At 37.9% G+C, this 16,473-nt stretch overlaps 1 protein-coding gene across 1 annotated transcript; it reads left to right on the top strand.

Annotated features, from left to right (window-relative positions):
• The first annotated feature begins 15,111 nt into the window (after positions 1-15,111).
• FUT9 (fucosyltransferase 9) lies at positions 15,112-16,191 on the top strand. The gene has a single exon (XM_026511594.2). It carries the CDS (start codon positions 15,112-15,114, stop codon positions 16,189-16,191), a length of 1,080 nt encoding a protein of 359 aa, XP_026367379.1.
• The last annotated feature ends 282 nt before the right edge of the window (positions 16,192-16,473 follow it).

Here is a 16,473-nt window from a genome sequence, read left to right as displayed (position 1 = left end):
GGAAAGTCTTGAACTGGAAGTCAAAATATGTGACTTGAAGTTGCTATTGTGTCACTAAATACGTAGTATTAGCGATAATTTGACTTTTACATATCTATTTCATAACTCTATCAAGCTATAAAATGAGACTGACAGATTAGATTATCACAAAGATGTCTCCCAGCTAAAAATTGTTTCTTAATTATTTTCTATTGCCTTCAACACAATTGCTCACAAATCTCCTCCTCTTTAGTCCATGTAAGTCTTGCAAATATTTCCATTGTCAACCACCTGACAATCATTAATTAAGGAGACTCTAACTCCAGGCCTTGAATAATGCCATCATTTTTAGAAATAATTATTTATGAGTCTCGATTTCTCATTCAATTTATTATTTAACTAAAATATAAATGGAAAGAATATGAAATATAATATCTAAGGGTTTCTTAGTCCAATCAGTATGTTAATCATTTAATATAATAAACAGTAAAAAAGCATCAATCTTCCTTCTCACTGCTTCTCAAAGCAGGTGTTCTGGTTTTAAACTGTGCCTATGTCTGCTTCCCATCAACATCTATTGTCAGCAATTCATGGAATGACATTTAAATACTGTATTCTTTTGCTTTAAGGATCTCATTTATATTTAGATTTCACAGAGTTGCCATTTAGCAAAATAAAACTTTTGCAGGTTCCCTAGCTTTGGGATTTCTAGAGCATCTGAGTCTTCTTTCATACCATGAGGAGCAGAAAACCACTATCTTAAAAGCACTGAAATTGTTATGGTTGGAAATTTCCAGATATCGGAAGCTTGAGTATCATCATCTCATAATGCATATGACGACGGAAATTTGTTCTTTCCACTCCAGACAAAGAAAGAAAAAGCCATACGTTCATAATATTTGCTTGGACATTCATTCATCCATTTATGTATTCACTTACTCATTTAGAAGATATTTATGCCTCCCGTGTACCTGAAACTGGGTTAGGTAACTGTAATAGAGTGTCAAAATAAATTTGGTTCATGCTGCTGTGGAGCTTAGGATCTAATAGGGGAGGAACACAAGCAAAAAACCTTGACCTGGTTATAATGTAAGTGCCTCGTTAGGGAGATACACGGCAACTATGGGAGCACAGAGAGGACGTCTTTCATATTAAGATAATATCTTTTAAAGTATATATTATTCAGTAGGATTGTTATCTTATTTTGCTACTTGTTTTTCTGATTTGTGAGATCTTTAAGGGAGCTTACATCCATTTATAACCCTGTGTCATATAAACATAGAAACTTCAAAAATATTCAATGAGCATTTGTTATATACAAAACTTTGGGCTAGTTTGCTAGTCGTAGGAAAAAAAAATGGAATTTCAATACATAAGAACAATGAAAATTAAGAAAATGAAAATGACTGAAGAATCACTTACTCCCAAAGAGAACACCTGAAAAATATGTTTTCAGAAATTGAAGGTCAAAGAGGGGCAAAGCACATCAGAGAAAATGAGTTTCTTAATCTCACGGAGCCAGATTTGCCCACTGAGCATACCGTTTATGACAAAATAATTGTCCGGTAATTACTCTAAAAGATGGAACAAAACCAAATTAAAATGGAGCAAATTGCTTTTTGCATCATGGCCAATGACAAGCAGTGACACATTCATGCTGCAAAATGCCACTTTGTTTTTTCTGAGAAGTGACCAGTTGCTCAGTGGTTCAGTGCCTAGGTTAGTCCATGTAAAATCTCCTGCAACTCTGTCTCTCAGAGGAAATGCAAAGTTTATTACTGCTACTGCTGTATGTGGCAGTTTCATATTCGGTAATGAAAAATACTTCTGAAGCCAGACCCATGTACGTGCAGCAAATACCACAGCTGATAATTACCGAATACTTGCTATGTGCCAAGGACTGTTCCAGGTAATTTACATGTATCAATTAATCTTACATGCGCAAATCTGGCAGGTGGGCATTCTTACTTTTTAGATGAATAACTGAGCCCTGGAGAGGTTGAAGATGTTGCCTGACAGAGAGCCAAAGGTAGAGCCTGAATTGAAAATCAGGCACTCAGTGTCAAGAGCAGGTGTTTTCAGTCACAGAACTTTGTGCCATGTGTCCCTCGTCATCCAGAAGCCAGTTGATGGTCCTCTTTTTCATATTTTTTAAAGATCCAGCCTTCCACTTATGTCACACGGCATCAAAGTAAAAAACAAGTCGGAGCCAGAGAGCACATTGTGAGTGAACCTGTTGTTATCTTTACAACTACTACCTCTAGACCATTTTAAGTGTAGAGACAAATAGATGACATTGGAAAAGATCTACTAGTGGCTCAGATACCAAAGGGAAGACATTCAGGACTTGTTTCTCTGCTTTTCATGCCCAGAAAAAAAAGATTTAGTCACTACACCTAGATATAATCAGCCCCATTAACATATACATACAGGTAATTGAGTGATGAGTTCATTCAGGAAGAGGGATATGACTTTTTGTTGCTTTCATTTATGTAAGAAATATTTCTTGAGCAATACAATGACGTAAGAGCTGTAACAGACATTCACAGTAAGAGGGCTGTGGAAATCAGACTTCGGTGAGGAAGTGCATTGGTCTGCTAGGGCCGCTGTAATTAAATACCACACACTGGGTGGCTAAAACAACAGAAATTTATTTTCTCACAATTCTGGAGGCTGCAATTACAAGATTAAGGTGTCAGCAGGGTGGTGTCTAGTGAGAGCTCTCCCCATCTGTTGCAGAAAGCCACCTCCTAGCTGTGTGCTCACATGAGTTGTGGGTTCGCAGGGACGGGCAAGACAAGAGCTCTCTGGTGTCTCTTCTTCTAAGGACACGAATCCTATCAGTTCAGAATCCCCCCTTGTGACCTCATGTAACTGTAATTAATTCCTTAGAGGCTTCATCTCCAAAATCACTAGGGAGCAGGAGGTAATGCTGTATCTAATTCCTTTAAGGAAAAATGAATAAAACTAGACCCAGGGAAGTGACATAAGAACAAAATCAGAGGAGGTTACTGTTGCCACTTTGCTGCTCTTATGTTTCTTAAAGTACCATATGCAATGAGACTTTAATATATTGAAAATCTTGATGCTGTGGACAATTCTGGGAAAATACAAATGATTGAAATTAAATCAAGTAATATAAAAAAATCAAATACATGAATAAAAGAAATTGGAAATATTACCAATATAATATAATGTAATACAATAATATAAAAAAGACAGGGATCAGGACCAACTGGTTTCAAACTCAAGAAAAGATAATCCTAATGTTACAAAATCTTATCAATAATACTATCTGCTACATAAAATAAATAACATTGTTTAACATTTATTTCACATTTACACTTTGTTAGGAATTATGCAATGGTTGTATTATTTCATCTAACTTTTTATATAGGTATCCTAACCTTAATACCAAAAGTTAATTAAGAAGGCTCCACAACAAAAAATACATAATCACTTGTGGATATGTATGTAAAAACACCCAAGTCAATATCAGCACTAATTTGAACAGAAAAATAGTGTTACATGATCATTTAAGGAAGCTTTAAATAAGAAAATAGGATCACAACACATCGAAGACCTAACAAGAAAAATTGATGGACACTTACAGTAGAAGAAAGAACATTTAATTAAAACAAGGAAACAAAAAATTAGGTGTAGTAGAAAACAACTTCCTTAACATAAGAATAATATCTCGGGGTGCCTGGGTGACTCAAACTGTTGAGTGTCCGGACTCTTGGTTTCAGGTCAGGTCATGATCTCAGAGTCCTGAGATCCAGCGCAGTGTTGGGCTCCACACTCAGCTGGGAGTCTGCTTGAAGACTCTCTCCCTCTGCCCCACAACACTCGCGCATATGCATGCATGCACTCTCTCTCTCTCAAATAAATAAATTTTAAAAAAGAAAGAAAGAAAGGAAGTATTCTAAGGTCACCTGGATGGCTCAGTCAGTTAAGTGACTGCCTTTGGCTCAGGTCATGATCCCAGAGTACTGGGCTGGAGCCCCACATCAGGCTCCCTGCTCAGTGGGGAGTCTGCTTCTCCCTCTCCCTCTGCCCCTCCCTACTGCTTGTGCTCTCTCTCGCTTGCTCTCCCTCTCAAATAAGTAAAAAAAATGGTTAAAAAATAGTACTCTATCTGATACATAATCAGATGTGAGACAGTTCTTACAAATAGAAATTTGCCAAGGATGACAACCATCATTCTTATTTAATTCCAAAAATTTTAAGCCACAAAAATGTATTTTACCTATTAGAAATTGTAAAGAAAATCATTATTATTTACAAAGGATTTTCATGTGTATCTTAAAGACTCAATAAAATCAACACAAATTAAGGAGTTCTGTAAAGTGTTCCAATAAAATATAAAAATGCAAATGATTAATTTCATAAATAATCAGCTGATAAGGGGGGAAGATGCTTTATACAATAGCAAAGGACAATAAAAACATGAAATATCTTAGAAAAAATAAATATTCTATGTATGTAAGACACCATCAACTTTTACTCTGGGACATGAACAATTTTAGTACAATGACAGTACATTTTCACTGAGAAGAATAAAAACTCTCAGTATGCCATTATTTCAAATATTTTAAACATTATGAAACATTTCTTCAAAATACTAATCAGATACAAGGATGGATTTGACAAAAAGAATTCTATCAGATCCTAGTATCTCCATAAGCCCTCCTTTTTGCATCCTACCTGGTCTCTGGTCCAGAATAATAGAAGTCCCCAATGTCACTCCCAGAGTAGGGAGCATTGAAACTGTAAGACATCTTTATTTTATACTTACGAGAGTTGTATAGCTTATGTGACACTCTCTAGGGAGCCATGCCTCATAAATCCATCCAAGTTTAGGCTCATTTACAATGAGCAATCTTAAACCAAGAACATTTTCCTCAAAGTATTTCGTAGTTAAGAATTCTCCCTTCCACCAAATATAATTAGTCTATTGGCCTGAAGGTCAAGTTACCATTTTTACAAGGACATTGAACCAGATCACCTGCCTTCTTAAACTCCCACTCCCCAGGAGCATCTCCCTGGTAATCAGAAGGGATCGCAGACTAGCTACTTTAAGTCCTTCCTCCCCAACATTGCTTTAAAATAAAACTTTTTTCAAAGAGAGAAATTGAAAAAAAGAAAAAGAAAAAAGAGTCACAGTGTTTACTGTGAATTAGAGGAAAACAAGACCATTATCAGTGAAAAGAGTCAGGGGTTCATTATAATAATCCAGGAAATGAGTGAAGCAGGCCTAAAAAATGAAGTAACAATAGATAGAGAAAGTGAGTGAGATTTAATAATTACTACAGCATTTCAATTGATTAAGTGTAATAATCGACTAAGTGTCAGGTGAGGGAGTTGAAGGAGTAAATAACGATTTCCAGGGGGAGGCTTAGGTAGGTATATGAATGATGTAGCTATCTGTGGAGAAGAGAGAAAACAGAGCAGCAGTGTTTGGGAGAGTGGAGTTTCTTTAAAGGAAGACAAGTGGGATTATGTTTAAATTCTAATGGAAAACAACCATTAGAGACAGAGAAATTGAAGATTAAGAGAAATAAGGGATAAAAAATAGAATGAAGTCATTTGACTTATTTAGGATCCAGAATTAATGAGGAGGAATCAGCCTTCCATGACAGGACAGTTGTCTTTTCCAAAGTGGTGGGAGGAGAGGACATAAGGCTGTTCTCTGTTGATGTATTTTCTTTTCATTTTCTCTCCAGTTTTCACCAAATATGATACTTTCTTCTGAGTATTCAACTATTTGGTGAACTGAATATTCACAAGATTATTTATTAAGAATGAAATCAGAATGAGAATGTTAGACGACCTTTGAGGAATGTTAGATGACCCTTGAGGAGAAAGAAGCCATTGGGGCCGTCTAAGTAACGGTGATTCAATGGAAGTCCTCCCCCTATCCCCAAGGATTGAGTATTCGTATCTTAAATTTAAAGGTTTTTCACTCTTGCATCTTTTACTTCTAAATTCCTCCTTTCTACCTTTTTTCTAATATCATCTTTGTTAAGTATCTTAATCAATCAGCTCATTTTCAGGTTACTCAGTTGCAAGTTGATTCTTCTTTCCTGAGATCTCTTTAGCCATACTTTTATCATAGTGTTTCTTAGGCTGTTGGTTTCTTAGCGGCTTATCCTTTCAGTTTTAGTTCTTACTGGCCTATTCTCTTATTGTAGATTTAACTTGAAGTTTCAGAATCTCCTCATTAACTACAGTGATGTGTTTTTATTTAATCCCAGTAAAGCTGGTGCTAATTAGTTTCACATGAGTTCAAAAGATGATCAGCCTGTAAAATTTGGTGTGATCCAGAAACCGTTGTCATGGCAATGCCCCATCTAATATAGTGTTTGCCTCTATGGGTAGATACGTTCTTTTATTATGGTAACCTTCTTCTTAGTATCTGTTAACATCTTTTGATGCTGACGATGGTGTGTTGTTTTTGTTTTCATTTTTGTTTTTGTAACTTGAAAAGCAAGAATTTTAATGTTAGAGAAGGTGTGCAGGAAAGAGCCAGGAACATAAAGCAGTTTGTTTCTCATGGATTTATTTCCTTGCCTTGTAAACTGAACTAAAGCCTCTACAGTTAGCCTAGGGAGGACGAGAAATTAAGGGAAATGTCCTGGGAAAGATGTTCTGAGTGTGTTGACATATTCAAAGCTGCTGGAGTCAGCGAAGAGTTTGATTCACATAGTCAGTCTTCCAACTGTAATGGGAACCCAAAAACTCTGGCACCTAATGGGTCAGAGGTCAGGGGACAGCTGGGTTTGAGATTCTAGGCCCACACATTTGATGGTAGGAGCAGAGTGAGGCTGCATCCATTGGATTCTCAGACCTGTGGTGGCCAAATGAGGAAGAAGGACAAACACGGTGGATGGGGACTGTTGCTGCCAGACAGGTTTGGGTCCCTATGAAACTCCCTCCTGTGGTCTTGTATAAAAACAACTGAGGGACACCTTGAAGAGATTATTGGTAGAAAGACTGATGAAGGTCAAACAGTCATAATACAAGCATTAAAAACATATGACCTTATGTAGTAGTCTGTTGGGAAACAGGGAATTTGGAACGTAAAACTTATAGAAAAGAAATTCTTTATTCTGTCTTAAGTAATGGTTAAATGCGTGTAAATCCTTTAAAAAATATTAACTGAAGACATTGTGAGCATAAACTCTGGGATACAACTGAAATTTTTATCAAAATGATTATTTTTCTCTACCTTTATTGTTTTAGGCAAACAGGCTCTTTGAGGTTAATTTTCAAAGCTGACTCAACAAAGCAGCACGTAAGGAATTTGCCCGAAAGGGAATGTGGCTATCAGGAATACAACTATCAGAGAATCCTGGGATTTCCAGTTGCAGATGTGTCCATTATTCTTTATATTCCTGGAATTGCTTTATAAACAGCCTAAGCTAGACTCCTCCCCTGCTCTAATTCACCCCTCTGCACTCTCTTGCGGACAGAAGGAGAATTATCTAAAACTTCTGGTTTTTTGTTTCTGGCCATTGGTTTCCGGCATAAGAGTAGAGATGAAGCGTTGGTGATCTAGTTTGTTCTAATGAACAGTGACTTCAGAGCAATATATGTCATACAATAAATTTTAAATCCTATAATTCACAGAATTCACAGCTTTGCAATTGTGAGCTGGAATGCTCAATTCTTAACGTGTTTTTAGAGCAACACATTTCAGAGTGCAGCCACTAGCGTCCACTCTTGATTTATCACTTACCGGCGTGACATGAGACAAATAGATGTGCATCGGTTTCCACATCTGTTAAATGAATATAATTATAGTGCATATTTTATCTCGTCCTTATGGATTTAAAAGAATTACTATTTCTTAAGGGCTTAGAATCATGGTTTGGCATACAGAAAGGGATATGTATTTATTTTTTAAATGCACAAAAAAAAACAGTTGTTTTTGCCTGAAAATAAAATGATAAAATTTATTAAAAAGTCTTAGCCTTGTTCCTGGAACATTGCAAATGCTCAATAATTGTTAACTACTTGGTCACTCAGAAAAAAAATTGTTGACGCAAGGATATACCAGGTCTGACTGGCTCTAGGGATTGAATACTGAGGAAGAAACCTGATGTCTATCATATGAGCTTAGTTACAGAGGCAATAACAACTAATCAAATACACAAATATAGGTACACTAGCTACTGTGGTGAGTGCTTTGTAAAAACGACATGTAGTACGATGAGCATGTACTCGGGGCCTTTGATTTAGTGTGTATGCAGGGGGCTGGGTGTTGGGAGGTTGTCAGGAATCCTCCCATAAGCAACTGCCAGTGGAGTGAAAAGGAGAAAATCAACAAAGAGAGGAGGGAACTTGCTCCAGGGAAAGGGAAGAGCTGGTACAGACTCCGTCAGTGCAAGAGGGCCAACCACTGCCATGCCAGGAATGCAGAAGGGAGCTTGGCGCACACTGAGGTTGGAGACAGAGGCAGGTTCCCCATCATCCAGGGCTTTTTAAGCTACAGTAAGACTTTTTTACTTTATCTTAAAAGTAATTGGAATTCATCGAATGGCCTTAAACAGTGTAATCCATGGTTTGAGAAGAGGACTCCACTGCAGGGATTCTTGAACCTTTTGTATTTCAGAATCACTTCCAGGACTTCTTTAAATGGATTGCTGGGCCACAGCCCAGTTCAATTCCTTATATCTAGGTTTGGGTGGGAGAATCCCATTTCTTACAAGAGCCCAGGCTTTGCTGATGCTGTTGCTGCTGGTCTGGGGACCACATTGTCAGAACCACTGGTCGACTGCACTGTGATTCAACTGAATGGCTCAAAAGTGAGTGTCAGATGTACCACTGAGAAAGCAAGGTCAGCAGTTTATACACAAGGTGACAGACAATGGACCTGGGGAGGTAGAAAGAAGTCCACTGATTACTTGGAATATTTAGGAGGCATAAATGGTACTAGATGGGGATGGATGTGAAGGATAAGGAGACTTAAGGAAAAAGCTAATCTACTTTGTCATCTGGAAGGAAAAAAATCTCATCTTCAGAGTCGGGAATGCATAGTAATACATCAGCTCAAAATGAGAGTTTAGGCTTCTGTTTTTTGGTTTTTGTTCTTTTTAGGCTCCCTTGACCTTCACTGGCTGGCTGCTACAGGCTACAACCTGACAACAACAATAGAAAGCACTGGTTCTGACAGCCAAACTATGAAAGAATGTTGGCCTCAAGGAACGCCAGAAAGCATGTTCTAGAAGCTGCCGGAGAGCACCCCTGGCCCTGTCCATGGTATTCCCTCTGGGAAGATAGCACAGGAGCCAAGTTGCACTTGGGCTCAGTGTCAGATCTGATTGCACCAGCTGCAGCTAAGGCGGGTCTGTAGAGCTTCTCCAATGAATAAAGACAGCGATTGAGAACTAGTGATTGTGAGTAGAAGAGAAGAGAGCAGATAAAAGATCAAACTGAAAAAGGTGTTTCCCTGAATTGGAAAGAAATTTCAAAGAGAGTGAATGTAGACACTGCAAGATGAAGAAGGTTGCCACGCAGGAAAAGCAGCCGTTGGCAGGCTGCACACCGAAGGAAACCAATGTGTGAGACAAAAATGAAAGGGGGAAAAAAGAGAGACATTTTTGAGCATTTTAGAGGTGATGTCCCTAAAGAGGAAACCCCTGCAGAAATAAGTCAGGGAATTCTTGTATGTGCTGGAGCACGATCTGAAGACTATTTGGGAAAAGTATAGGCGACCATTAATACTGGCATATTTTGGTGGTAGCCTCTCCAGTGTTTGGAGGAAATAAAAGAGGCTCACCCATGGAAATACCAGAGATAATGCCCAGAGGTCTTTGAGAAATGATCACGAAAAAGAATTTGATAGCATTCCAGAGATCAACTACTGTCTTCTTGCCAAAAAGTAAATGGCATCTTTCCCAAAGACGGGAGGCATTTGGCTCAGGATCTAATGGGGGAATTGTGAGAACTCAAAGCAGGAATGCCCATGAGAAAGGTTCAGTGGAATGTGAAGTGTCAAGGGAATCTTTGAAAGTGAAGTGATGAATATATTAAGTTTTACAGTACCTCGAGGCAGAATGTAATTTAGTATATAGTATTGAAAGTATAAAACATTGTTATTCTTGGAAAGGATCTTAGTGTAAAAGTCATAGGAAGAAGTAAAAGCAAAACAAAATAATAACAAAAACAACCCAAAAAATAAATAAAACTGGGCAATTCAGGTTGTGAACTTTCAGAGTAGGATTCAGAAGACTTTTGCAGAATCCATATTAATACCATGACACCAAACACCATAATGATTATGTGGGGAACACCATTCTTCTTTGAACCTGACCAAACAGATTAGTAATAGTTCACTTAGATACCACCTACTACCAAATACCTAAATTCTGGGTGGAGTCTACAGCTTAACATAAAGACAAGAGACATGTTTGCTATTTTGAGAATTTATATATAGTTTTTTTAATCCACATAATTATGGACATATTTTGAAGGATTCTAGGTATATACTTCCTAACCTGCAGGAAGATAAAAAGAGGAGGTGAGATAATTATTTGGGTTTTTGTTTGTTTGCTTGCTTGGTTAGGGTTTGTTTTGTTGTGGTTGTTTGCTTGGATTTGCTTGTTTCAAGTAATAAAAACAATTATAATTAACATAGACAAAGAGGAAATCATTGCAAGTTTATGGAGTAGCTCTTAGAACTGAAGGAATAGCTGAAGAACCAAAGCCAGGAGGGCAGGATTCCAAGGAGCTCCTTGGATGCAGGTAGTAGAGTTTATATAACTGTCTTGTAAGGAAGCCCTACTGCGATTAATCACCTCCGACATTTTCCATCCTGACCCTTCCACTCAAGTTTCCAAGTCCCAGAGACAGACTTTGAATGATCTCGAGCCCTTGCCCAACATTGCTTAGGAGAGGGGAAAATATCATTCTCTGCAATGCCAAAGATTGCACACAAGAGGGGAGAGGTAATATTCCAATAGGAAATTGGGGTGTTATTATCAGAAGAAGGGAGAGTGATCCAGACAGTGAAAACGAACAAACAATTTGCTATAGAATCTTTTAAATATAATATGCTTATAGAGTAACTTTTCGTAAAAAGTGTGATTCCATGAACTATTGAAAGACCCTGTTTATATTCATTAGAAATTTTATCTTATATATTTATCCAGAATTTATTAATAATCAGTTATGCTTTGAACTTAGAGGTGTGTGTGTGTTGTTAGAAATGGTAATAATTTGCATAGACATAAGAAGGATTTATTATTCCAAAAGAATTTCAGCTATGGTGAGAGCTCTGATTCTTGACTATAACAGAGAATAATAACATAATAGCAAACAATTACATAGTGCTTTCTCTGGGACCAGAGCACTATCAAATTTCATTATGACAGGGAAGAAGTCACAATGAATAACAATAATTTTTTTCTTTAACTCTTTCTAACTTTAGTCCACTTAATTTGTCAGTGATTCATTTTTGGTCTTGGAGGCTAGTCTGAACTGATCTGAAGGCCCCTAAGTGGATACAAATTTCTGTTCTTATACATGGATGAAAAGTCTTACCATTTCAGGAACGATCTCATTGTGCACCCACACAACAAATGGAGAATAGGTGTACTACACAACGATTGGCAAACATGTTGACTCAAGACCTCCTGAGGGCATAAGGAAAACTCTCTTCCAACCCCACACACCTGCCAGTGTGAGCCAGAGAGGTGGGTTGAAGAATGAGGGGGTGGCTGCAATCTAGGAACAAAGTCCCACCAGACAAGTTAAAGCCCAACTATCTATCCTCTTCTGTCTTTTAAGTTTTAAGCAGGTATTGAATTCTACTCTAAATATACCCATTTCTTTCTATGTAAAATAATGATTCAACACAACACGCATACACACGTGTGCACACATGCACACACACACCAAAAACTTAAAGTAGAATTACCATTCCTTGGAAAAGCCTCCTACTCTCTTTGGTTTCACATTTCCCTCCCTAATACCTTGAAGCATATTTATGATGTGAGAATCACACTTGAACCTCTTCTATTCCAAGCTCCCTTCTGTTCTTTAACTATCAATGGAACATTCCTAAAGTGCGACACCAAAGGTCATCTCTTAATGGAAAGTAGAATTGTATGCACACCAGGTCCCATCAAGTCATACTTTTACTGAAGATTTTGTTAATTCTTAAAGCTAATGTCTTTATATTCTTTTATGGCACTTGAGACTATCAAAAATAATTGAGAAATTTTAATTGTATTATTTATTGTTATAATTTGCTTTATGCTATAAATTTATTGTTCTCTCTGGTGAGAGCTAAAGTAACACTGTTGCGGGTGCTTTAAAAATAGGTTGTATCGATTAACGGTTCAAGATGGGTTGGGTATCCAACGGAATTTTAGTTATGAGGAGTAGGTTTAAAGGTTCTTGTCAAGGGGATGTCAATTAGGCTCCAAGAAGCAAACTTTCCTGACAGTTTCTGTACAAAGCAGGGGTTACTATGTAACTGTCCCTATTGTTCAGCAATTGCCCCCGACAGCAATGAAAAGCCGAGCGGAGAGGGGTGCAGAGAGTTAACAAAAAGAACCTCAATACGAAATATCCAGGAAGCAGAAAAACTGAGAGGCACACAGTGAAAGGAACATTGTTTCTTGCCTAGTGACCAATTTTTTTCTCATTTAGCCAAAAAAAAAGTCATGGAATTAAAGCGTACTAGATAGGTGCCAACTTTGACATGTCACAAAGAGAGGCGACACTAGGAGATTTTGCTCATTTAGTGGTAGAAATATCTGTATGTCAGCTGTGATGGTCGTTATTCTCTAAAGGTATACATGTTAAATGCACAAAGAAAGCAACTAAGGATCTATTTCTTCATTCACATTTGGCTCATTTTTGCTTATCTAGTTACCAGCATTTTACCTTGCACACGAGAGACTGAGCAATCCACCCACTCATTCATGCAACATATATAGCATTTAATAAACACCTACTGTATTCTGGTGATGAGGATAAAGCAGTGAAGAAACAAAGCCCTTCATAGAGCTTGCATTCTGGTTATTACGTTCTCTAGCTGCAACCTGGAGAATCCGTGAACGTAAAATGTAGTGCTTATGACCCAAACTGGAACCAATGACCTGGGTTTGTTTGAAAGTGTGCTCTGCCACCTCCAAACTGGGTGACCCTTGGTAAGTTTCTTAACCATTAGAGGCCTCAGTTTCTTTATCAATAAAATGGGATTACAATGAGGTAATGTGTGTGTGTGTGTGTGTGTGTGTGTGTGTGTGTATGTTAACGTAAGTGTTAAGATCAATGTTTGACACTAGTAAGTATCATATAAGTGTCAAGTATTCTTCTTAAGGGAAATTGCTGCAAACTTAATGCATGGATATATAGTCCTCAATTATAAAGGGTAGAGGCCAGAGAAATCAAGACAATAAAACTTGAGGTGCCAAATGCACCTCAAAGGACAATTGATGTTTGTATTATTTGTTCAAAGAAGATTGTAGAAGGCAAGAAAGAGCATAACTCAATGGTTAAGCTAGTTACTTCTATCTCTGGCCCTCAGTTTTTTTTTGTTTTTTTGTTTTTTTTGAGATTTTATTTATTTATTTGAGAGAGAGCATGAGAGAGAACATGAGCAGAGGGAGGGCCAGAGGGAGAAGCAGACCCTCGACTGAACAGGGAGCCCGACCTGGGGCTCAATCCCAGGACCCTGGGATCATGACCTGAGCCAAAGGCAGACGTTTAACCAACTGAGCCACCCAGGCTCCCCAGCCCTCAGTTTTTTCATCTGTAAAGAAGAGGTGATAAAAGACCTTCTTGACAGTGGTTCTATGAGGATTAAAGGAAATGATGTGTGCAAAGTGCTTGGCACAAGACCTAGCTGACAGTGAGCATTTACTGAACAGGGGCTATTAAAGTTGTAACCTTTTGTAATGAATTGGCATCATGTATTTAGTTTTTACCATTACATTTCAATTCAAAAAGGACTTACGGGAACTTTTTCAATGAGAACATTTCTCTTTTTTTTTTTTTTTTTTTTCTTTTGAGAGAGGGAGAGAGAGTAAGAATAAGTGGAGGGGAGGGGAGAGAGAGAGAGAGAGAATCTTAAGCAGGCTCTAGGCTCAGTGCAGAGCCCAATGCGGGGCTCAATCTCACAGCCCTGAGATCATGACCTGAGCCAAAATCAAGAGTCAGACACTTAACTGACTGAGCCATCCAGGTGTCCCATCAATGAGAACATTTCTAAACACCATTAAATATTGGTCTTATAGGAGAAAAACACTTCATTGCTCAGCCAAATCATGTATATTGAAAATTAGTATTACTCCATTAAAAAAGAGATCCTTCCAGTAAATTTTCTCAGTCTGAAGATCCCAGAGTCTAGAAAGAATTGAAAGATTGTCCAACTAGTTAAATTTATAAAGTAGGATCAAATGTATATGAACCTATATAAACCTACTCTTGAGTTGTGTGATAACATACTTGAATACTAAAAACACAACAAACAACAGATATCAAACCAAGAGTTGCCATTTTTTACGAGAGGGCTATCGTGGTGCATTTTCAACAGTGAAGATGAACTTACATCAAGAAGCCAAAGCAAGATTTTTCTTTAAAAAGTTTGGGTCTACTGAATTCCATCTGAACTGCAAAGTTGTGTTACAATCTCAAAAAGTGCACTTGTAATTAATTATAATAATTTTATATATATTTAATAATAGTTATATACGCTAAGGAATGCTCACAGATCTGATGTGGTTTCAAAGTACTAAAACTTTGAGTCATAGCTTTGGTGATGCCAGTCTTTGTGCCAGCTTTCTAGAAACAAATAAAATATAACAGGTAAGGATGGCATTGAAAACAAATGTAACCCGGCTTGAAGATATGCTGGCACACTCATAACAAACTCTGACTCATTATTTATGGAGTTCAGGGAAAGTTCCTTTCAAAAGCAGTTTCTTGGCTTAATAAAAGCTCTGTTTCTCTAATGGTTTAGTCACACTAAAAAGGAAAACGCCATTGATTTTGCGATAAAGTATATTTTGAGATGCATCACCTGTTAATCCCAAATTATATTTATGATTAACTTTTCATCACTACCGTTCCCTACCCCTCTCTCTTTCTTTCTTCTTCTGCTTCACAGAAAAAATTATGACATCAGCATCCAAAGGAATTCTCCGCCCATTCGTAATCGTCTGCGTTGTCCTGGGCTGTTTCATGGCCTGTCTGCTCATTTACATCAAGCCCACCAACAGCTGGATCTTCAGTCCCATGGAGTCAGCCAGCTCAGTGCTGAAAATGAAAAACTTCTTCTCCACCAAAACTGATTATTTTAATGAAACGACTATCCTGATTTGGGTGTGGCCATTTGGGCAGACCTTTGACCTTACATCTTGCCAAGCAATGTTCAACATCCAAGGTTGCCATCTCACAACAGACCGTTCGCTATACAACAAATCCCATGCAGTTCTGATCCATCACCGAGACATCAGCTGGGATCTGACTAACTTACCTCAGCAGGCTAGGCCACCCTTCCAGAAGTGGATTTGGATGAATTTGGAATCCCCAACTCACACGCCCCAGAAGAGTGGCATAGAGCACCTGTTCAACTTGACTCTGACTTACCGCCGCGACTCAGATATCCAAGTGCCTTATGGCTTCTTGACGGTGAGCACAAACCCCTTCGTGTTTGAAGTGCCAAGTAAAGAGAAGTTGGTGTGCTGGGTTGTAAGTAACTGGAACCCCGAGCATGCGAGGGTCAAGTATTATAACGAGCTAAGCAAAAGCATTGAAATCCATACCTATGGGCAAGCCTTTGGAGAGTATGTGAATGATAAAAATTTGATTCCTACCATATCTACTTGCAAATTTTATCTTTCTTTTGAAAACTCAATCCACAAAGATTACATCACAGAAAAGCTCTATAATGCTTTTCTAGCTGGCTCTGTACCTGTTGTTCTGGGCCCGTCTAGGGAAAATTATGAGAATTATATTCCAGCAGATTCATTCATTCACGTGGAAGATTATAACTCTCCCAGTGAGCTAGCCAAGTATCTGAAAGAAGTTGACAAAAACAATAAGCTATACCTTAGTTACTTTAACTGGAGGAAGGATTTCACAGTGAATCTTCCACGATTTTGGGAATCACATGCATGCTTGGCTTGTGATCACGTGAAAAGGCATCAAGAATATAAATCTGTTGGTAATTTAGAGAAATGGTTTTGGAATTAAAGTTTTCCATCATTTGCACACTTGGAAAAATTATTTTGATGAGCTATCATCCAAGTTTTGAGGATAGAAGAGAGACAGCATTCTGCTTTTGTGTCACGATTTATTTTTGTCCCTCTCTCGGGTAACTTGTATATTTTGATGGAGATTTCTGAGAGCTCAGCATTAGCAATCACTCCCTTTGGTTTTAAATTATCCTGTAAATACCTAATTATGTGCACTGAAAAGTAATTTATTCTTTGCTACCATTTGTAAACATTGTTTTTCACGTTTTGGTAGTTGTTT

Source organism: Ursus arctos, unplaced genomic scaffold, assembly GCF_023065955.2.
Source record: "Ursus arctos isolate Adak ecotype North America unplaced genomic scaffold, UrsArc2.0 scaffold_13, whole genome shotgun sequence".
Lineage (NCBI taxonomy): Eukaryota > Metazoa > Chordata > Mammalia > Carnivora > Ursidae > Ursus > Ursus arctos.
The sequence above is the reverse complement of the archived record's forward strand: the minus strand, read 5'-3'. Positions and strand labels throughout refer to the sequence as shown.